At 44.0% G+C, this 15,349-nt stretch overlaps 1 protein-coding gene across 1 annotated transcript in view; it reads left to right on the forward strand.

Moving 5' to 3' along the window:
• Nucleotides 1-57: 57 nt before the first annotated feature.
• nsmce2 (NSE2 (MMS21) homolog, SMC5-SMC6 complex SUMO ligase) overlaps nt 58-15,349 on the forward strand; it is a 127,358-nt gene continuing 112,066 nt past the window's right edge. The window contains exons 1-2 of the mRNA XM_031903509.1: nt 58-156; nt 2,326-2,476. Coding sequence (XP_031759369.1) covers nt 2,338-2,476 — 139 coding nt within the window. The 5' untranslated portion in view covers nt 58-156; nt 2,326-2,337. The remainder of the gene's footprint in view (nt 157-2,325; nt 2,477-15,349) is intronic.

Genomic DNA, 15,349 nt, shown 5'->3' on the forward strand with positions numbered 1-15,349 from the left:
TGGGCGGGGCCTACGGAGAGCGGGGAAACAGGACGGAGGGCTGTGGGCGGGGCCTACGGAGAGCGGGGAAACAGGACGGAGGGCTGTGGGCGGGGCATACGGAGAGCGGGGAAACAGGAAGGAGGGCTGTGGGCGGTACTTGTGCGGGTTCGGGAGGTAGGTGCTCATTCTAATTTTGGGTTGGAGCCTGTATTTTACATGTGAGGAAAGAGTGCTTGCCCAGTATATATTTACCAGTCCCGGGGTTGGGAGTCTTGTTTAACCCGAGGTTCTGCTGTTTATGCTGTACTACAGCTCCCAGCATCCCCCATGGCCGAGGCACTGTCACTCATGCTCAGGGACTATAGACATGATTCTATAAGATATATATTGCATAGCCCCAGGACTTTTATAACCAACTTCTTGTCCTCTGGGTGTTATTAAATGGGCATTTTATGAACATACTTTGTTTTATGTGCTGATACACTAAGTGATGTGTATAAATATCATTAAAGGGGAACTTCACCCCAAAACTGACTTTCCTTTTGCATAATGAAAAAAATATCATTCCAAGCAGCTTTCCAATATAGTTTTTCATGAGAATTGTGTGGCTGCAATGGTATTTGTAAATATATTTTCTGCACTGCTGGTTCTGACTCATGAAACAACATAGGCGTTCCTGCTGTATAGTTACATAGGGTTGAAAAAAGACCAGAGTCCATCAAGTTCAACCCTTCCAAGTAAACCCAGCACACACACCTATACTTACCTATCTTTACTATCAAATACATAAACTGTATATATGTAGCCCACTTTAGGCTGATGCCACACATGGCGTAGGGCTGATTTTTTTCAGCCCTACGCCTGCTACTTGTGCCTGCACCCGAATGAATGGGATACGCTCGGGTGCAGGCACATGTAGCCGATATACGCATGAAAACACGAGACTTTGCATTCTCACACGTTTTCATGCGTATATCGGCTACATGTGCCTGCACCCGAGCGTATCCCATTCATTCGGGTGCAGGCACAAGTAGCAGGCGTAGGGCTGAATTTTCGGCAAGCGTTTTTCCGCTTGCTGAAAAAATCAGCCCTATGCCATGTGTGGCATCAGCCTTAGACAGTGCTGCTACTTTTACACTATAACTACCCCCCCCCCGGAAACTCTGTACTATCCTCCCTGCAACTCCCGGTACCTTACCCCCTTGGGGTAGCTGCTTACCAGGCAGTTGAGGATCCTCTTTGTAGGAAGAGACAAGACACTGGCTGTGATGTGAACCAGATGAACTGCTTTATTGAGTGCAGACAGGGCAGCTAAGAGTACGTCACACACACCATTCAGGGTACACTCTCCTTTCCTTCTCTTTGGGAGACCCCCTCTCTCCCTGGGCTACCCACAGTACTCTCGCCAGGTGATCCTCTTTGGGAGCTCCCCCCGGTACTCTCGCCAGGAGACCTTCTCTTAGGTCTCACCCTGGTACTCTCGCCAGGCTGACCCTCCCTGAGGCCTCACCCCGGTACTCATGCCTGAGCACCCTTCGATTAGGAATCTCCCTGGTGGTCACTTGCTCCACCTAACTAGACACTACATCCCCTGAACTCCAGCAATGGATTGCTGGGGGGGGTCTTAACTCCTTTTACTCCTGGTGGGGCTATCTCTGCCTGTTCTTGCTATCCCTGCCTGTCACTCCTAGAGTGATCTGTTACACACACTACTGAACTAGAGCTCAAACTGGTTGATCACCTCTTCACAGAGGGAGGTCCCAGGACTTAAACCTAACAACACATGGAAGCATCCCCTTATATATCCCAACACACCACCCAATGGTTGCTGCCTGAACTGCAGGGAAACTCTCTCTAAACACACAAACCTACAGGACCATCTTAGGTGTCCAAATCCCACAGGGTCACCCTCTAGTGCCTGTCTAAACGGGAACCCACCACAGTTATCACAATATCTATGCTTGTTCAATAACTCATCCAGGCCCCTCTTATTAAAGAATCTGCCATTACAACAGCAGGGCATTTCTCAACCTCATTGCCCTCACCGTGAGGAACCCCCTACGCTGCTTCAAATGGAAGCTCCGTTCCTCTAATCTAAAGGGGCCTCTTTTAATTAAGGATCCCCCCAACACACTACCATTTAGTAAATAACCCGTGTTTATATTATTTCTACCAAAATTATATAAACGTGAGCCACAGTCTTCTGGATTATTGCCTTCCAGCACTGGGGTTCTAGGCTCGATTCCAGCCAGGGCACTACCTGTAAGGAGTTTGTAATCAAGCAGGTAAATATGATAAATTATTTTGAGGAATTTATTGTGCCTTCTTTTTTTTTTTTTGTAGAAAATTTTCAAAATGTCTGGCCGGTCAGCGCCTATGATTTCTTTCAGCTCTGTGGATAACTCCCTGTCATCTCTGAAAAGCTGTCAGGGGTACCTGAGCACAGGAATGGATATCACGGCTAGTGTGGCCCTCGACCTGCTCGAGACTGGATGTAAGTTCTCTCTTAAGTTCCTTCTCCTCAAAACTTCTCATTAGGTTTCCAAATAGAGAGTTGTCAAGTTAAATTAGATATAAAGAATTTCCATATTCAGGTCATTTATATGTAGGAAGGTCTCAATTATGGGAAGGCCATCCCCCATAGATTCCATTTAAATAAGTCACATTTTTAAAAATGATTTCCTTTTTCTGTGTAAAAATTAAACCCTATTGGGTTTATTTAATGGTTAAATGATTCCCTTTTCTCTGTAATAATAAAACAGTACCTGTACTTGATCCCAACTAAGATATAATTACCCCTTATTGGGGGCAGAACAGCCCTATTGGGTTTATTTAATGGTTAAATGATTCCCTTTTCTCTGTAATAATAAAACAGTACCTGTACTTGATCCCAACTAAGATATAATTACCCCTTATTGGGGGCAGAACAGCCCTATTGGGTTTATTTAATGGTTAAATGATTCCCTTTTCTCTGTAATAATAAAACAGTAGCTGTACTTGATCCCAACTAAGATATAATTACCCCTTATTGGGGGCAGAACAGCCCTATTGGGTTTATTTAATGGTTAAATGATTCCCTTTTCTCTGTAATAATAAAACAGTACCTGTACTTGATCCTAACTAAGATATAATTACCCCTTATTGTGGGCAGAACAGCCCTATTGGGTTTATTTAATGGTTAAATGATTCCCTTTTCTTTGTAACAATAAAACAGTACCTGTACTTGATCCCAACTAAGATATAATTACCCCTTATTGTGGGCAGAACAGCCCTATTGGGTTTATTTAATGGTTAAATGATTCCCTTTTCTCTGTAATAATAAAACAGTACCTGTACTTGATCCCAACTAAGATATAATTACCCCTTATTGGGGGCAGAACAGCCCTATTGGGTTTATTTAATGGTTAAATGATTCCCTTTTCTCTGTAATAATAAAACAGTACCTGTACTTGATCCCAACTAAGATATAATTCATCCTTAATGAAATCAAAACAATCCCATTGGATTTAAGGTATATAAATCCAAATTATGGAAAGATCCCTTATCCAGAAAGCCCTGGTCCTGATCATTCTGGTAACAGGTTCGATACCTCTGTGTATAGAAGGAGAGAATTTGCTCTCTATGAAAGTTGCAGCTGTACAAAGATTTTGCAACAATTGTGCAATTAAAAGTATGGGGAGCCGAGTACCGGCAGTAAGGATTAGCTCGTACTGCTAGCAGCCTCCCAGCTGACTTAACCCTATAAATGCTTAGTTCCAGAATTAGTCCCCATATTAAGCTATAGGCTAATTGGCACATATGTCTGATACCTACAAGTAATCCAACTACCCCATATTCTCAATTAATACTTCTAGAAAGTTCTTCTTCTGATTTACATTTTTTCATGGCTCAGGGCATTGAGAGGGTTACTATGTGTAGGAGAGGAGGTGACTTAATGTTCCATGAAACCAAATGAATCTTAACAGATATCCACTTGGTTTTATTTTACTTTTGACAACCATTTCTCATAATAACAAATTATCTTTCAATTGCAATTGTCTGTAGACAGTTTAACTGCATCATTTTCATCTCTTTCATTGAGTTGATCACATGATTGTTTTTAATGTTTTATACTTATAAAGTTTTCTGTATTTTGAATGAGCGAGAGTTAAGAGGGCACCATTATGGTGGAATGGCTGTGCCTTAATTTGAGCTCTTTTATGATTGGTGAGACAATTAATTTGTACCTTATGATTGGTGGGAGCCACCTTTAAATACCCTATAAGTGCTATTACACCTTTGCCTATGATTAAGTGGCTGTGAACATTAAACGTGTAAGGCAATTATGGTAATCCAATAAAATTATTTCTAATGAAAAGTTTTGCCTGAAGATTTGCTCATTGAGTGCCTGCTCTTCAACTAATAGGTGACAGTTAGTCAGTATGGGCAGTTTTTGGCTATTTCCACTAGGTGGCAGCATTGTTTAATCCAGAAGATTACAATCAAATCCTCAGCCGCTGTCACAGTAAATCAGCGCATAGTTTTGTCAGAGCTCAGACATTTAGGAGGAAAGCATTAGAGAAATTTGTGAGCGTAGCAAGAATGTGCCAACACCGCAGATCGCTGTTAGTGAGGCAGCTACTCCCCTTACAGATTGTTAGAATTGCTTCTGTAACCAGCACAGCTTTGTGGTTTTTCCTTAGATAAATGATATCTCCCTTACCGGCTGAGATCGGTTCATCAGGTCCGGGAACAGCACGTGGCGCTAGAGAGACAAAGTGGGAAACACAGTGGGGCTCATTTATCAACACTGGGCAAATTTGCCCACGGGCAGTAACCCCTTAGCAACAAATCAGTGATTGGCTTTTTTCAGCCAGCTGCAGGTAGAACAATAATTGCAACACTGATTGGTTGCCATAGGTTACTGCCCATGGGCAAATTTGCCTACTGTTGATAGATGGCCAAAAGTGTTTAGTTGCACATGTGAGTACTAAAATGGCCAAAATTACCTTACTAATTTGGTTTTTGGAGGCACTCATTTTGGGTTTCCTAGTTCTTCCAGGGTATTTTTCCTCTGTTAGTGCCTTAACCTGTCTCTATGTTGGGCAAAGGGAGCCCTGGAAATGCCTCCTGCTCAGGGCAGGGTTCTTGTGCACCAAAGTATGTGACACTGTGTGCCCTATTATACTAAGTAAGTGCATTATTAGTTGATCTTTGTCCGATTTGACAAATCCATCCACAGGCCTCAGTGAAATGTCTATTCAGCCGGTTGGATGTCTGGAGACTTTCATTTTGGCCCCATACTTTGCCCAATAAACTGCTCATTTAGGGTATCGTTATGAAAGGTGCAAATTTAGCCCAATTCCTTTAAAGGGGTTAACTTTTAGTATGTTATAGAATGTGCCATTCCTAGCAACCTTGCAATTAGTCTTCACTATTTAATTATTTACCTTTCCAATGGATGTCACCGACCCCAGCAGCCATAAAACTGTTGCTCTGTAAGGTTACAATTTCATTGTTATTGTTGCTTTTTATTCAAGGTGGTATATAGAGGGAGCTTGCTATTGTAGCCATGTCGCTAGAAATTGTTGGGAATGGGCAATTACTTGCAATGCAAAGTGCCCAGAGCTCCCACCAGTGCCCACAATGCACCGAGGCAGTGTTAGATCAATCATATGACAGGGAGCTGCTGGCGTCTCGCTTGGTACAGAACATTCTCTCAGAGCCAGAGGACTTCCTCACATCCCAATGCAAACAGTCTCCTTTGTACGAGGCTGACTCACATTATTAGCCAATGCTCTCAGCTCCAAATCACACTGCCTTCATGGCAACACATGTCCTTAATTAACTTTCCTGAGCATCTCACAAGGCTGCTTGTAGGGTGAGGCATAGAGGAATTTGCCCTGTGGCCCCAGCATCAAAGGGGCCCCACTGGAGTTAAACATGATAGATACAATTACAGTGGGCATGTTATATTTTGTATTAGTTGTTACATATCTTCTGTGTATACATTGGGGATGGGCAGCCTTTGTCCCTCCCAGCATTCTTCTCGGCGGCCTTTGGATGCTGGGGGTTGCAGTTGGATATCTGTCGTCCTGGTACCTGGGACTTGTTGAAATAAAGGGTGCTCCAGTGCCATGAATTTGCTGGATTTCAGTGCAGGTTGCACCAGGTCTTTCCCCCACGTCCTCCCTGATCTAGAATAGAGTGAAGGAAAGTGCAGAGGAGGCAGCAGTTTTCAATCTAGAGCACCTGCTGGACTGGGCTGGGCTTTGAGTTTTTGGGAATACCCCTTATACATCAAGCTTTTCCCAACGTGAATGTTCCTTAGTCCTCTTCCTCCCTGGGTCTCGTCTGCCTGGTCCTGAAACCCTCTGCAAAGACCAAGTGCACATTACTAGGTTGTTCTTCATGGGTAAAACAACTAACAGTAATTGGCAACATCCCTTTTCAGATTATGGGAATGGGATCTGTTATGCAGAAACCCATTATTCAGAAAGCATAAAGCAATGCCATTGTCTGCACTCACAGGCACTGTGCCATCCTGGGTGCAGACTCACAAGCACCGAGTGCCCATACAGTTTGGGGGGGGGGGGGGCCTGTATGTTGTCCCCCAAAGTCAAATCACTAACCTTGTGGCCCAGGCCTGTGTGCATTTTTCATAAAAATTCTGCCCCTTTCTGCCATGTTGGATACAATTACCCAAGCATCCCCTGTGGCACCGGGGCCAGATGAGTGCAGGGATACGTAAGTAATAGGGTCCAACGTGGCGGTGGCGGTTGGGTCTAAATTCCATTGCGGTTATTATAGAAGACATGTACCAGCTCCATATAGTCATTTAACTTTTTGTGCAGCAGCTCTCCAGTTTAAAGTTTCAGCAGCTGGTTGCTGTGGTCCAAATTGCCTTAGCAACCAGGGAGTGGTTTGAGTGAGAGACTAGTATATGAATAGTGGAGGACCTGAATAGAAAAACGAACTATAAAATGTAACAATAACAATAAAACTGTAGCCTCACAGAGCAATAGTGTTTTGGCTGCCAGGTTCAGTGCCCCCCCCCCCCCCCCCATTTGAAAGCTGGAAAGAGTCAGAAAAAGAAGGCAACTAATTCAGAAACTATAAAAAATAAATAATGAAGACCAACTGAAAAGTTGAGTAGAATTGGCCACTCTATAGCATAGTAAAAGTTAAACTTAGATCCCTTATCCGGAAACCCCAGTTCCTAAGCATTCTGGGTAATGTATCCCCTATGTTAAGTGAAAGAAATAAAAGCAACTGAAGGGCAAATTTGCCAGGTCCCTGACTCAGACCTTTATAGAGCAATGCTCTTTATAACAAGACTATATTGGTATTATTGCACATTGGGGCAGAGCTGGGGCTTCCAGATTTAGCTCAGAACATCTCCAATTAAGATGATTTCTTTTCAAACATGCTGCAATTGTTGCCTTGAGAAGGATCTGTGACTCAAAGACATTTGCTCAAGGGATTGTGGTTTTCTACTGTGCTTAGCGTTGGTACAAACAAACAGGAGGTGACACACTGGGTCAACCCATGGGGCTCAGCGCCCTGCAAATATTTATCATGAGTGTGTGTTTGCACTAGTAATACCAACGCAGGAACTCCCCGCGTCATTCTTGGCATAGAGTGCACACATTCTGCTTGGGTGAGTGCTGGATATTTCTAAAGTGCTGGTCCGACTGGGCCGAACAACGGAGCAAGGAGCTTTATATATGTGTCATTTTTATTGTGCCTTATATGATCAATTGCGGCTTTGCAACATCATTTAAATGCTTTCTGGCTAAATCTGTTTACAGGGTAGGTTTATTTGTTGGGTGTGTGTGTGCCAGTATCATAATTTGCACGTACTTGCACAGGAATATTGCCCGGGTTGTCCAGTTTATGTTTACCCTCAGCATGCAGCATGGTTATGACCTGTATCCATGCCCAATATGCTTTCTGCTCTTTAGTTTGTCTGTTTGACTTGAACAGACTGTGATCTGCCCATAGTGCTGATTGACAGGTGCATCTAATCCAGTGGCTCAGGGGCATCATGTTGCTCTTCAACCCCTTGGATGTTGCCACCAGTGGCCCCAAAGCAGGGGCTTTTTTGAATTCCTGAATTTTGTTGTATAAAAACGAGGTGTATTAGCAAACAAAGCTCATGTAGGCTGCCAGTCCCCATAGGGGCTACCAAATACCCATTCATAATCCGTATTTAGAACCCTCAGGAACTATTTTATCCTTGTGTTGTGCCCCCAACTCTTTGTTAATTTGTCTGTGGCTCTCAGGTAAAAAAAGGTTGGGGACCTCTGATCTGATCTATGGCATTTCCCACCCCCTGACCCTCTGCTGCACGGAGAAGAGTCAAATGTTGGTGGTCTGCACAACCTGGGCACACTTTTGGCCATTTATACCTTTAGTTATATAAAAATAGCCCTTACATAAATGTCATTCAAACCCCACAGCATTATGTTGGAAGAATTGTACTTGTTTTTCTGGACTAGACGGTTACCCCCCACCCGTTCCCTAACAGAAGCACAGAATAGCCCAGTCAGTGGCACGACTCCGGCTTCTCCCCACCCATCACTGGCTCATGATTTAATCAACGTGGCTCTATGGCGTGATTCATGTGAGGGACATATGTCATGTGCTGTTCATCATACACTTACCCATCCGCTCTTTAGAATTATTCACAGAAACTGCTCTGCTTTAAAGGCGACCAATCTTCCCCAAGGAAAGAACTCCCCGAACTCCCCGTTCCCTTGACTCTCTGCCAAAACATCTGGCTTCATTCTTGGAAAGCACCAGTCCCTATTGTTTCACTTATTAGAATCAGGCGTCCAAATCAAGAGGAAGGCCTCATATGTATGATATCTATTTATCAGAGGTCCAGATCTTCCCACTGTTTATTCCCTAGTGACCATGGCAGAGGCTAACGCCCTTTTGCTGTAATAACGTGGGTTCCAAACTGTGCGCCTGGGGGGGGCCCAAAGCACTGGGATGGGGGGCAGCCTAAACATAGCTGGGGAACTTTGAGATTGGACATGTTGAGGAGCAGAGCAAGGAAAGCGGCCTTCTCCCTTATAGGAGGGTCCTTGTACGTTCCCTTTGTGTAAAATAAGAGACCTGCCCTTCCATTAAATGGACCACATAGGCCAATGTCCAATGGTCTGGGTGTGGGGCCCCTGAATGACTCCTGTGCACTATATGTGATCCCCCCCCAGAAAACATGTTCACATGTATATGTGGTCCCCAGTCAGTGCCTTCTCTTATCCATTACCAGTTCCTTCTCCTCTGTAATTCAACAGCTGAACCCCAGGAAAGAAAGATTGATGGGGGGCTTGGAGGTGACACAGGGGCAGTTCAGTGACTTCCATTAGGCAAGGCAGAATCTGCAAGCAGGCTTAGAAAAAGACCTTTATGGAATTAAGGGAAATCCCTGCAATTTATAGAACGTAATAGATTTCTGCAAAAGTTCCATATTGGTTAGGGAGAGAGGGGCTAAGAGGGTCGCAAGAGCCCTTCTCAAATACACGACAAGCACCAAGAGGCTTCTTTAAACTGAAGATATTCACATGCCCCAGCTACACACACAGCAATGTCTTAATAGCAAAAATTAACGGCTTTGACCTTCACTTATGGCATTATAGGCGGAGACATGCAAATAACTCCTTAATGTGCCCCTGGCCAACTATGCTACCAGAACCGCTAGGCTGTATCTGTGCTATTAAACCTTGTGCAAAAAAATAAAGCATTTTCTGCTTTTGTCTGTAAAAGAAGATGAAAAACACACGAGAGGCAGTGGAAAACTGGCTTATTGTACAGAATTAGTCATTTCGGTGCAGATCCCTGCTTGATTCATCCTGGGCGTTCGCTCGCTCTCCCGGTGCCAGGGGTTTAGGGTTGGTTAAATGTTTGTGTGCTGGCTCGAATTCTGCTCCCACTCGCATGGCGGCGTGCCTCATTCTCCCAATCTGCTTCTCAATAAGCGTTCGGTTCACGGCGTACCCACAGCGGCACGTTCCATCAGATGATAACTTCTTATCATTCAGCAGCATTCTAAGACATTTTGTAATGGATCATTATTAATTATTTACATTTATTCTGCAGCATTCTCTGGCTGGGAATTTCAGCTTTTATCTGGTATCTAGGAGTTACCCTAGCAACCAAATCAAAAGGTACGATTAATACTAGAGGGCAGGGCCACCATCAGAAAATGTGGGGCCCCATACAAGTTAATTTATGGGCCCCCCATAAACACAAGCGCACAGTAGTAAAGTTTTGGCCTTGTCCCTTGTGTGGTGCAATGTAACAAATGTTACCCTATAATAAGCAGTTCATATATAGAGTATTAATAATTAATGTGCTAACTAGCAGTCGGTTCATTGGGATTTAGTGGAGTTTGCCCTAAGTTTAAACCCTAGACTGCCCCAGCTCTGCGCTGTCATTGCTTGACATGGAAGTTACGTGAATTTTTGCATTAGTTACCTAAACTGTGTAAATTTAGGGGCTGTAACTAGTCAGTATTAGTTCATAAATATATTAAATAAAATGTGCAAATAAGTCAGCCTTTAAATTGGGGAGGCAGAGGGGTTTATAAGTAAGTTGCATAAGGTTCTTTGAAAGTAATGTAAGTAAATTGCGTAAGTGTAGGGGCCCAGTGATGGTGCTGTGAGGCCCAATAACCAGCCATTCCCCTGCTGGAAAGTTCATGTAGGCAACACTGATACCATTCAGTAAATAGAATATAAACAGCTGATGTTACGGTAATAAGTAGTCCATCTAAATCAGGGGTGGGCAAACTACGGCCCGCGGGCCACATGCGGCCCGTTTGGCTTTTTAATCCGGCCCGCCGACGCCTGATTGGTTGCGCCCCGTGCGTGCGCGTGACGGCAGAACGCACGGGCGCAACCGTATAAAACTTCAGATGCAGCGGGAGCCGAGGGACTGACACAGCCGAAGGAGGCAGGCGCTCGCTGGAGGATGGAGCCAAAGGAAGCTGTAGGTCGCTGTGGGGGGGGGGGGAGCTGGTGGGAGAATGTTGAGGAGGAGGATGGGAAGGACGCTGGGGGGAACTGCAGGATGCTGAGGAATAGAGCTGGAGGATGCTGGGTGGGATGCTGGGGGTGAGCTGAAGGATGCTGGGGGGAACTGCAGGATGCTGAGGAATAGAGCTGGAGGATGCTGGGTGGGATGCTGAGGGGGGAGCTGGAGGATGCTGGGGGTGAGCTGAAGGATGCTGGGGAGGATGCTGGGGTGGTGAGCTGAAGGATGCTGGGGAGGATGCTGGGGTGGGGAGCTGCAGGATGCTGGGTGGGAGCTGAGAGGCCCTGTGATTTCTAATGGCGGCCCTGGGCGTAGCGCTGGTCCGGCCCGGGCCGTCTGTAAGTCAATGTGGCCCCTGAGCCAAAAAGTTTGCCCACCCCTGATCTAAATAATAAAGAAAATAATTAATGTGCTAACAAGTCAGTCATTTCATTGGTGGTCAGTGGAGTTTGCCCCTTCCTGCCCCTGTCAAGCTTCTCTGCATTGTATTTTGCTTGATACAAAAGTTTCCTAAGTTTCTAGGCAGGTTACGTTATTTTTTTACGTAACTTTCACTTGTGGCCGGGGCCCCATTCAGAAGCAGAATTCACCAGGCTCGGCACACCAGTACCCCTTCTCTCCCCCCGATGGCGGCCCTGCTAGAGGGCCTAAAATAATACATAGAAGCATCATTTTGCCTTGCTTGCCCATAGATAAATATAATTTCTGGGATATATTGATGACTGGTTTGCAAACAGGGTTTGTTTTGCAGTCCATATTGTAGCTGTTTGGCTTGCTTGCCCATAGATAAATATAATTTCTTGGTTATGTTGATGATTGGTTGGGGAAGATTAAATCGCAGGGGGTGGGTGCTACATGTTAGGAGCGCTGGCCTGGGGTATCAGGTAAGCGATTAAAATTACTGGGGGTGTCTAATATTTGCCCCCCATGATTATAATGTACCAAGAGATACCAGCTTAGGTCTTGAGACATAAGGGTTATTTTTGTGTGAGCAAATAAACACAGCTACCAGTGGGGGGCGTACGTTGATAATAAATATGTGCAAAACTGTTCCTGTTTGTGCGCAATGAGATTTATTTTTTAATCCAATTTTACAGTTAACCTGTAACCGAACTTGATTTATTTTGCAAAATATAAAAAAAAAAAATAGTTTTTCCATTGTCTGCCTTGTTTTCTGTATTGTCTCCTTAACGAATTACATATACAATTGTTTCACTTTTCATAAAAGACAGATTTTTTGAAAAAAGGCACCGGCTATGTACCATTTTTATTATTTTTCATTTCCCCCATGTTCCTTGTGCCATAGTAACACCAAGTTCTTGGTTTCCCGAGGTGAAAATTCAGTAATATGTAATGTAGTGTAAGAAGAGCAAGTGCATTGATTTGATCAGCTTCAAGTCAAATCAGATTTAAAGGTCCCTTTTGATTTATCAAATCCGGTTGCAACTTGATACAAATTGGATGGAATTGGATGAAAAAAGTTGGGATCATATGGATTGCTCCTATTGACACTGGCCTCTCTGGGAACCCTAGAGCATTCCCTACCTTGTCACAGATCAGAGGAATTTTGGACAATGACACCTGATTACACTGGGAGATGTCTTTAGATGGGCACTGGAGCAAAACAAACAACTCCCAGCACCCCTTTGGCTTCCAGTTAAGGTGCTGCGTTTGGGCAATGCTGATGAAATGTTAATAAATGATGGAAATGACCCCATATATTGTATATCTCTCCTGCTCCTTTCTACAGCTGCTGCTCGTCAGGGTCCAGTACAGTTTCCCAGAGTGTACCCCCTACAGCAGTAACTACACTAAGAGATAATAGCAGTCCCATCGTTATAACTAAATGAACAGAATCCATCTCCTTTAGCTATGTAAATTAAAATGTATATTTTATGAGGGGGTCTAAATGAACTTTTTGTAGGAAACACTCTCCTTTTGTGCAATCAGCTCAGTAGCTACCTTCTTGGCACAATTATCCCATAGTGTTAACAGGTTTTCGCATAGAAAGTCTCTTCTTGCTCATCCCATTTCATGAATCTTGTACCAATAACGAGACTAAATACTCACCTCCATGATGCTCCCAAATGTGAATTAATCGCTGGTTGGTTGAGTATCCTCCTGCTAAGAGCAAAGAGTCCTTGTTGGGTGGGTCTTATATGGATGGGTCTTTTTAGAGTTTTATAGCCCATCTCTTTCACTGATTGATAGAAATTGGTATGAATTATATAACTATTGTGAAAAATAACATTTTTGTAAGGGACTTTCAATCAATCCACTGTTATAAATACCTGGGCCTATGTGGGCCAGCCCTGGGAAGATTCAGTAGGGCCATATGGGCCAACAGACCATGTGCAGCTTGACAACACACAAAGGTATGGCCAAGTTAAATCTATCATACAGTGTATGTACAGAATAGCATCGGGGGCCACGCGCTTCCATGACGCATGTTGGATCAAAGCATAATTGTTCATTTTCCGGGATTGTTTCCCTTTAAAGCCTCTGCTGCTCTTGCAACACAACTGATTTTTAGCAGAAAACGAAGGGGGTTATATTTCTTGCATAAATCCTTATCTGCTTGTGCAATACCAGCCTTATGTGCTGTGCGTGCAAATCTGCCCCACACTTTCCCTGTCCATTCTGCAGTCGTTCATCTTATTCCATGATCTTCGGTCTGTTCCATTACTGAACATGTTCCCTCTTTAGCGCCTCTATGCGCAACTTGTTTATTTTCTTATTCAGTCTTGATATCATTGCATAGTCATTTTCATGTTTAAGCAATACAGTTTACTAGTTTCTTAAGGACTTGGATTGGGGATGGGCAAGTTGTTGTTAAACTGCAACATGTCTATGAAGATTTTCATTCATCCAGGTCATGGTATATCTAGTATAAATAAATTTAAAGCAACTGCAACAATTCCAGGAGGCTACAATGAAGATCCAACCATCCTAGGACACTACGGATGAGATCCAGAACCACTGTTAGCATTCATCTGTCCTCTATAAAGTGCTGAAATATTCATTGTAAATCATTCTTATCAGTCCCTGCCCCAGTAGCACTTATAATCTTTGGTCCCTGTAACTTACATAACATGATCAGTTATATTAGGAACCAGTTAACCTGCCTATATAATTCTGGAGAGGAAACCAGAGTACCTAGAGGAAACTCACACAATCATGTGGAAAACATACAGACTTAGTGCCCTAGCCAAAACTGAACCTGGGACCCCAATTATTGAAAGCAGCAATGCTGAACAAGCTTGGTTTGGATGAACCTTTGTTCCATTGGTTTTGCATTGGTACAACTGGAAGGGACTCAAAAGTATTGCTTTACTCGGATGGCCCCATCTGAAGCCTCTCTAATTTGCCACAGAGGGGAAAAAATTCCTTCCTTACTCCAAGATGGCAATCGGACCAGTCCCTGGATCAACCCGTACTAAGAGCTAACTTGCTGAATTTGATAAGTGGTCCAGGTGCGTAAGCCCCAGATCCTCAGCTCAGGCAGCAGAAAACAATTTAAAAAAAAAGGGCATTCAAGCACACTAGGAATCCACAGGGCCAAAAATATAAAAGTAAAAATCAGTGGCATAACTACTCTGCACTGGGGCCCCCTGCAAAAAAATCTTTGTAAGGGCCCGGCACAGAGTAACAAACCCACCAGGCCCCCTTCCACCTCCCTTGTCTCCCTGTGCTGAGGCGTTTCTCCGTCCCGCAGACCCATTCTCATTTAAATCCCCGCTGCCACCCACTTTCCTAACTGAGAGCCGGCAGTGAGCAGACATCTCAATGCAACACTGGAGGAACCATACCCCAAATGGAGATGTCCACTTTTTAAATTCTGCCTCATTAAAGAAGATTTTTACTTTTATATATTTGGCCCTGTGGTTCCTTAGTGTTGAAGGCTTTTTTTTCTTTTTAATTGTTGATGGGTTCCCAAAGGGTAACTTATAATTCTATTTGTCTGGCTATGAATAAAAGACAAAATCTGGAGAAATTCTATGGATATTATACTGTGAGAGGCAAATGTTGGGACAAAAGCTTCAGTATGTTGGAAAGTACAGGTATGGGATCCCTTATCCGGAAACCCGTTAAGCTGGCCATACATGCACCGATAATATCGTACGAAACCTTGTTTCGTACGATATTCGGTGCGTGTATGGCAAGTCAGTGAGTCGACCAATATCGCAGGAAGCTGCTGATATCGGTCGACTCGCCGATCGGCCAGGTCAAAAGATTTTGATCAGGTGCCATAGAAGGCACCTGAGCAAAATCTGCCGTCAGGGCTGAATCGGCAGAAGGAGGTAAAAATCCTATTGTTTCTACCTCATTATCTGCCGTTTCAATC

Source organism: Xenopus tropicalis, chromosome 6, assembly GCF_000004195.4.
Source record: "Xenopus tropicalis strain Nigerian chromosome 6, UCB_Xtro_10.0, whole genome shotgun sequence".
NCBI classification, from domain to species: domain Eukaryota; kingdom Metazoa; phylum Chordata; class Amphibia; order Anura; family Pipidae; genus Xenopus; species Xenopus tropicalis.